The sequence below is a fragment of the Ipomoea triloba genome, chromosome 6 (genome assembly GCF_003576645.1).
Source record: "Ipomoea triloba cultivar NCNSP0323 chromosome 6, ASM357664v1".
In the NCBI taxonomy this organism is placed as follows: Eukaryota; Viridiplantae; Streptophyta; class Magnoliopsida; order Solanales; family Convolvulaceae; genus Ipomoea; species Ipomoea triloba.
The window spans coordinates 19,745,238-19,753,425 of NC_044921.1; the positions used below are offsets into that span (position 1 = coordinate 19,745,238).

Sequence of the window (8,188 nt, forward strand, 5' to 3'; positions counted from 1 at the left end):
TGATAATAAACCTTTGTGTTATTTAGCTATGCACGAATGACCAAAGTCGAACCAACGCCAATTAAAGTTGGTTTGCAGAACTGAAGTGCTTGCACAATGCACAAGATGCCAGTTTTGGTCCTCCAGAGATGAAACCAATCACCAGTCATTGAAGCAGATGGAGATATAGTCCTCAATAGCATATAATACACAAAGTGTACACAAGAAAGAGAAGACAAACTTATAAATTTCACAATCACTGAATCAAAGATATAAGTTGTAGACCTTCGGAAGTTAAAAGATTATAATTAAAAAAGAAAAAAGAAAAAAGAAAAAAGAATGCAACTAGCATTAATGTATGAGAGAAGTAATTAGGCAGCACTCTTGAGCTTCTTGGCGATGGCGGCAATGTATTTCCCCTGGTGTAAAGCCTGCTGTAGTTCGAGTTCAGATGGCTGTCTGGAGCCGTCCCCTGCATAAGTTCCAGCACCATAAGGACTTCCACCTTTGACACTTCCCATTTCGAACATGCCAGCACCAAATGTGTATCCAATGGGCACAAAGATCATCCCGTGGTGAACGAGCTGAGTGATGGCAGTCAAGCTATAGTATGTAATGGGGAAAAGAAAAGTAGTTCAATGATCCTGTTATACCCAGTATTTCAAATTCTGAAATATCATTGGTTACATTAGAAATGTGCAAGCAATAACTTACGGTGTTGTCTCCTGCCCACCACCTTGGGATCCAGTGCTGTAGAATATGCCAGCAGGCTTGCCAGCCAGCTGTTGTGTTCTCCATAGACCTCCAGTTGCATCAAGAAATGCTTTAAACTGAGCAGCCATCATGCCGAACCTTGTAGGGAAGCCAAAAACAAAGCCATCAGCTTCAGCCAGGTCATTAGGTGTAATAATAGGCACATCACTCTTTGGAGGCGCACTCATTTTTGCTAGAACCTCATCTGACAGAGTTTCAGGCACCTGTCATGAAATTTTGTTCTTTTAGAATTAGAAGGCATAATAAGTACATGCTAAACCAATTTTCTTAGTATATCTAAGTCTCTGTAAAGGAACTCTATGTAGGAAAACAGAAAGAGCCTCAACTTTGAAAAGAAATCCATAGCAAGTAGTTTATAAGCTTATTGCTACGGGAATTAATTTCAACAGCAACTTCCTCTGAGTGAATTTTNACATGTGAATATAGAGTTTTGAATGTGTGAATGCATAACAGTGGTAATATAGTTACTAAACATATAATCCTGTAATGTGTGAATGTGGAGTTTACAAATTGTGAATATAGAGTATAGTGTATGTGAATGTAGACTCAGGTCCACCTTGCAAGGTGGACCTGGGTCCACGGCATAACAACCCATATATTACTCTATACAATATAATAGCTTTATAAGTACACTATATATGACAAAGTATTCTGTGGATCCGAGTCCACCCAAAATACACAATTTACATACTGAATATTCACAATTTATATACTGAATGTTCACAACTTGCATACTAAATGTTCACAATTCAAATTGTTAAATATTCCATATATAAATGGACACGGGTCCACCTTCCCAACTCCATGGTATAACTATTGCACTATATATATTACGAGTAGAATATAATAAGCAAACGCGAATGTGTTACGTCTTACATGACTCAAATAGTCAAATCTATTTACCTACTTCCCTAAAAAGTAACATTTTTAGACAGCAAATTTGATTTCGAATCATACATGCCCCATCACCAATTCACCATCATACTACCGAAAAAAAAAATTATAACAATAATGATAATAAACCTTTGTGTTATTTAGCTATGCACGAATGACCAAAGTCGAACCAACGCCAATTAAAGTTGGTTTGCAGAACTGAAGTGCTTGCACAATGCACAAGATGCCAGTTTTGGTCCTCCAGAGATGAAACCAATCACCAGTCATTGAAGCAGATGGAGATATAGTCCTCAATAGCATATAATACACAAAGTGTACACAAGAAAGAGAAGACAAACTTATAAATTTCACAATCACTGAATCAAAGATATAAGTTGTAGACCTTCGGAAGTTAAAAGATTATAATTAAAAAAGAAAAAAGAAAAAAGAAAAAAGAATGCAACTAGCATTAATGTATGAGAGAAGTAATTAGGCAGCACTCTTGAGCTTCTTGGCGATGGCGGCAATGTATTTCCCCTGGTGTAAAGCCTGCTGTAGTTCGAGTTCAGATGGCTGTCTGGAGCCGTCCCCTGCATAAGTTCCAGCACCATAAGGACTTCCACCTTTGACACTTCCCATTTCGAACATGCCAGCACCAAATGTGTATCCAATGGGCACAAAGATCATCCCGTGGTGAACGAGCTGAGTGATGGCAGTCAAGCTATAGTATGTAATGGGGAAAAGAAAAGTAGTTCAATGATCCTGTTATACCCAGTATTTCAAATTCTGAAATATCATTGGTTACATTAGAAATGTGCAAGCAATAACTTACGGTGTTGTCTCCTGCCCACCACCTTGGGATCCAGTGCTGTAGAATATGCCAGCAGGCTTGCCAGCCAGCTGTTGTGTTCTCCATAGACCTCCAGTTGCATCAAGAAATGCTTTAAACTGAGCAGCCATCATGCCGAACCTTGTAGGGAAGCCAAAAACAAAGCCATCAGCTTCAGCCAGGTCATTAGGTGTAATAATAGGCACATCACTCTTTGGAGGCGCACTCATTTTTGCTAGAACCTCATCTGACAGAGTTTCAGGCACCTGTCATGAAATTTTGTTCTTTTAGAATTAGAAGGCATAATAAGTACATGCTAAACCAATTTTCTTAGTATATCTAAGTCTCTGTAAAGGAACTCTATGTAGGAAAACAGAAAGAGCCTCAACTTTGAAAAGAAATCCATAGCAAGTAGTTTATAAGCTTATTGCTACGGGAATTAATTTCAACAGCAACTTCCTCTGAGTGAATTTTTTGTGAAAAAGGAAAGGAGTAAAGGGCCTCTGCAGAGTTCAGCTTTTTGAGCTGCCTGTGTTGCCTTTGCACCACTTTCACTCCAGAGATTTGGGGAAAGGGGTAGAGAATTATTTTAATCTCAAAGCTTATAGCCTGCTGGCTCTTTGCTGAAAATAAATCAAGGATGGAAACTAACTGTTACAGTGACTTCAGAAAGAATATTTTAAAATTCAGATTAGAAACAAAGCTCTTCCATATTTTCAAAAGAAGAATATCCAGTAGTTATAAGTGTTTTCAATGCACAAGAAAATTTCAATTAGAGTGAATGTGCACTGAATATGAAATTTCAATTCTCTTCTACTTTTTGTTTTTTTTTCCAACTTTCTTCTAATACTATGAAATAAATAATGTGCTCAAAGAAAAGCTGTAGGTGGCAGAGTTCAGAAAGAAAATGAGACAATCATAATATTATCATCATTATTATTATTTCAATTTTTTTTTATTAAGTAGGTATCTGAATGATCTAGCAAGTTAATTCTTGCAATCCAGAGAACGAGATGAACTAACTAAGATGGCACCCCTAAAATATCCAGGAATGGATGAATAGACCAGTAACAAATACTAATTATCCAGAGAGAGAAATACTTAATTTCATGACAGAATAGGTGGAAAAGTACCAGAACAGAGGTTATGTCATATCAATTAACTGAAATAGTAAGGATCAAGGTTCCCAATTCCAATGAAATACACAAATTCAGTGTTGCAACTGCTGATGTCAAAGCTACTCTACTCAATGGAAGTAATAAAAGCCTAAATCTGTGACATAATTCACTATTTTTCTTTTTAATTTACTCTGTTACTCTAATTTAGGTTTACTAATTCTTCAATTTATATTATACAAGGCCATCAGTGGCTCATCTACTTTGTGATAACTTGAAGTTTTACCCAGAAGAGATGTGAGGAACACAATTTAGTTTACAGGAAAGGAACAGTTTAAAGGAAATACTCATTTTTAATACTCATACAGCCATAAAGATATCTATCTATATTCTTGTAGCCCGAAAATTTTCGTTCTCGAGCAACATATGAAGGTCCTTACTCATGCATATAATTTATATTACAGTGCATTTAGAGAACGAAATGGCAAGGAAAGGAAAACCTACTTGCCACAGTTTGGCTTCAACACCTTCAACAGATGAGGCCCCTTTCTTTATCTCTTCTGCTAGTTTCTCCACATGTCCATACATAGAGTAATATCTATTGAAAAAATAGAAATTTAATAGCCATATCTGATAAAAATACATGCAAAAGATACCATTCAATTGAACACCAATAGCAGACCACACAATTAAAATCAAGGCTCTTCCTCTCCTCTGATCGGTTAAGTTCCCCAATGACCAAGGCTTCCAGTGAGATTCGAACCACGGTCTAACCAACTGAACTAACTCTCACGGCTTAATTTTTATTTATTTATTTATTTATTTTATCTCAGCAATTTACAGCACAAAATTAACACAAATAGCCTGATCATAACTAAACGGAACCAGAAAATTATGCTGAAAAAAAACATTAATCACAAATCATAATCATTTCCAAATAGAAAATCAAAATAACTTCCAATTCACAAATCGCGATAATCAGCAACGACATATAGAAACCGTGCAATCAGGACCTCATCAGGAAATTTTAAAAATCGGTGAAAAAAAAAAGAAAAGAAAAAGAGGAGCGTTAAAAATAGACAGATAAATCTAGAGAGACAGTGGCAATAGAGATTGTAACGAAGAAGAATCGACTTACACGATGTAAACTTTGGCAGCCATTTTCAATCTGATTAGAGCGGAGAGAGTTTTGTGTTTCGGTGTGACTACTGGCTAGAGTGCGTTGACGACTGAGAGCGCCAGATGGCTAAGCCTCCCTATTTATACTAGCTCGCCTTTCAGTGATGAGTGTTTTAAACAAAACTGCGGATAAGTAAATTAACGGAGAGCTTCAGGGTGAAACGACGACGTTTATCTGCGGCCTTTTGGTAATTTAAATATTTTATTTTATTTCCGAGAAATATAGGAGTAGTCTCGAATTTTTTTTTATTTTTTTTTATGAGACATGTTGGGCATAATCATCATTTTTTCCGGCGCTCTACGCCTATTTTATTTTATATTCCGTATTTTTATCCCCTTTTCTTTTTGGTTTGTTTCTCTTGAAAGTCAAGCAAGGGAAATAATTTATCTTTTTCCCTTATCACCAAAATTTAGTCTTTATGTCTATCTGAATTATCATAATTTATATTCTCCTAAATGTTATGTGAAATCAGGGTGTGGAAGGTCCTTAGAGTTGGAGATTCAAACTAGGAAGAAAGAAAGTGACAATTTGCGGTTCTTATGAACTAAATTTATCACTAATTTGTCACTTAGCGAAATAAAGGGTAATTTTTTGGTGATCAAATTTATCACCTTAATAACTATTGAGGCTATATTCATGTCTTGAATAATTAAGGGATTAAATTATATAAGTTGTAAAAGTAGTAAGTGTGGAGCGTTGAAGTTTGGTAGAATAATGGAATGGAGTGGGGAATGGTGGAGGCCAGGTGAGTGGAATAGTTTGACTGCCATGATGAAAATGGGGAGCTGATGCACGACCATATATGGAAAACCAAACAAACACATAAAGTCAAGAATAATGATTGCTTTGTTGGATCAAATTATTTGAATTTGGAGTCCTACTTTATTATTGTTATTATTGACTATGGAAACATTGTTTATGGATTTTTTTTTTTAAATATTCTTTGGTATAGGTGACCAGACTGTCAAAGGTCTTACGAGTTATAATGATGTGGATGAACTAGACTGTCAGATGTCTTACTAGTTATAATGACGTGACTTTCATATATATATAGATGGCACATCGACTATTTTTATTCTTTAATATTTTTCTTAAATTAAATACAATTAATTTTTTAATTATGACGAATGTTATCCGTCTATGTAAAGGACAACCCACCATGGTAATTTATTTAGCTCTTTTCCTTTCAAAGTTTAGTAAAGGTTAACATTGTAATAGTTTCTAATATATTTATCATGTTTTAAATGAATATACAATAACAACTTCAATGAATATGTTTCACATTTTCAAGTCAATTAATTTCATTTAATTAAGTATCTTTAGAAAGTTATTGTTGCTATTAACAAGTTTCTCCCTTGTCTCACCGTTGTGTCCTTCATTCATTCATGTCCTTACTTTATGGTCTTAACCGATAAATGATTACAAAAAAGTAAACCAATCTATATTGCATATAACTGAGGGCTCTTCAAGAAAGCTAATAGGACATTCCTACTAAAAATCAAACTTGAAACCATGTGATCACTAAGTATACAACATTTTTTTTTTACAAATGAGCACATTTGCCATCTTCACAAGCAAAATCAATCTGGTAATTCATGGAGCAGGGACATCAAAACAGTGGACAAAAGAAATGACCTCTTCTCATACAAGCAACTGAAAACTTCACAAACAATTCTTGTATCCTTATTTTGCTACTAATCTAGAAAGCTTGCTAAAATGGTCATTCATTCTATAATGTTCTATATTTCAGTGGCATCAAGAAGAGAGACCAACACTACAAAGATCACCACTACATGAACAAAATCTGGCTTTTTGCTTCAAGAGTTCATCCCAAACCTCATCATAATCACATAGTTAGGCTAAGATTTTTTATTGCTACGATCAGAATGTCAAAGGAAATCAGGTCTGTGTGGAATACTTATCGTAGTATGTGTACGTGTGCTATCGAGCCAAGTACTAACGGGCATCCAAGAGCGTGAAAGTGATTTCATTTACCGAACATGTTTCCCGCTGGCTGGATGAAGGATACGCTTCGGTTGGCATCACGTCTATCAGAAAACCCGGCTGTTTTGGCTCCGGCAGTGTACTCTCCCCGTTCAACATTAGAACCACGGATGACATGTTCGGCCTGTTATCGGGGCTCTGCTGGATGCACAAGAGAGCTACATGCATGCACCGCAGCATTTCAGGGAGAGAGCAGGAGTCATCCAACGAGGAATCAATCAGTTCGAGTGGTCTGCCTTCCGTCCACACTTGCCAAGCCTAAAAAACGAAACGAAATGAAATATCGCCTAACTGAGACAACAAGAACTTTGTGACAAAGGATATCAGTGCTTACATATCCTATAAGATTATGGTGGAATTCTGAATGATTAAAGGACCCGTTTTTCTTTCCACTTATTATCTCCAATAATAGAATGCCAAAGCTAAACACGTCGGATTTCACCGAGAATAGACCATAAAGTGCATACTCTGGAGCCATATACCCGCTGCAAAGAACAAAGTAACAAATTACTTCAACGAAAAGAGACAAAACACGTACTGTTGGTAAAAGTCGCATGTTTAACCATACTATGTTCCGACAACTCTTCTAGTGTTGTCTTCATTCTGATCTCCTCCAAAGGTTCTTGCCATTCCAAAGTCTGAAATCTTCGGATTCAATTCTTCATCAAGCAAAACATTGCTTGCTTTGAGATCTCTATGAATAATTCTCAACCTCGAGTCCTGATGAAGATAAAGAAGACCTCGGGCAATTCCACATATAATCTGGAAACGCCTAGACCAATTTAAATCTCTCTTCCTTCTCTTATCTGTCAAGTTAATCCAGTCCCCAATGTAAATTCTCAAACTGCAGTAAAGATATTAACTAGAAACAAATAATAACTTCAATGTGAGTATGACAGGGTAAAGCACCAAAAAGGAAGGAGTTCAAGCTTTTATTCGCCATGTATTCATAGATTAGCATCTTTTCTTCTCCGTCGATGCAGCTACCGATAAGCCTTACAAGATTTCTGTGCTGAAGCTTTGCTATCAGCCGCACTTCATTTTTGAACTCGTTCATTCCCTGTCCAGAACTTTGTGAAAGCCTCTTCACGGCAATATCCCGTCCATCTGTTAGAGTGCCCTGAAAGTTACCAGCTATTAGAAAGTCCATGGATTCTGCCAAGGCAAGTGGCAGTCATTACCGGAAAATTTCAAGCTTTTGTAAAAATGGCAAAAGTCACTAGCAACAACTACAACAAAAATGAATCAGAGAACAAACATGATGGCTGAATTCAATAACTCCAAACTGAAAACTAAAACAAGTATAACTTTTGCAAGGACTGGGAACCCTCCCACACGGCCACACACACCAAAAAGACTTGATTTTTCCTCACTCTAAATTAATCACATTCCAAACCATCATCACCACCCCCACCCCCCACCCCCCACCCCCAA

The 8,188-nt window shown here is 36.5% G+C and overlaps 3 protein-coding genes across 4 annotated transcripts in view; all 3 read right to left on the reverse strand.

The window, feature by feature from the left end:
- Positions 1-978, reverse strand: LOC116022038 (probable NAD(P)H dehydrogenase (quinone) FQR1-like 1). The gene is made up of 2 exons (XM_031262584.1): positions 694-978; positions 1-582 (listed from the first exon to the last, which is right to left on the reverse strand). The coding sequence occupies exons 1-2, from the start codon at positions 918-920 to the stop codon at positions 351-353; spliced, it is 459 nt and encodes a 152-aa protein (XP_031118444.1). The 5' UTR covers positions 921-978; the 3' UTR covers positions 1-350.
- A 787-nt stretch (positions 979-1,765) lies between these two features.
- On the reverse strand, positions 1,766-4,731 carry LOC116021822 (probable NAD(P)H dehydrogenase (quinone) FQR1-like 1). The gene is made up of 4 exons (XM_031262306.1): positions 4,709-4,731; positions 4,075-4,168; positions 2,459-2,721; positions 1,766-2,347 (listed from the first exon to the last, which is right to left on the reverse strand). Exons 1-4 carry the CDS (start codon positions 4,729-4,731, stop codon positions 2,116-2,118), a joined length of 612 nt encoding a protein of 203 aa, XP_031118166.1. The 3' UTR covers positions 1,766-2,115.
- A 1,489-nt stretch (positions 4,732-6,220) lies between these two features.
- LOC116022650 (G-type lectin S-receptor-like serine/threonine-protein kinase At4g27290) overlaps positions 6,221-8,188 on the reverse strand; it is a 6,223-nt gene continuing 4,255 nt past the window's right edge. For both annotated transcript variants that reach the window (XM_031263438.1, XM_031263437.1), the window contains exons 4-7: positions 7,664-7,874; positions 7,323-7,560; positions 7,089-7,239; positions 6,221-7,012 (exon numbers count right to left, since the gene is read on the reverse strand). In XM_031263438.1, the coding sequence (XP_031119298.1) occupies positions 6,707-7,012; positions 7,089-7,239; positions 7,323-7,560; positions 7,664-7,874 (906 nt within the window). In that variant the 3' untranslated portion in view covers positions 6,221-6,706. The remainder of the gene's footprint in view (positions 7,013-7,088; positions 7,240-7,322; positions 7,561-7,663; positions 7,875-8,188) is intronic.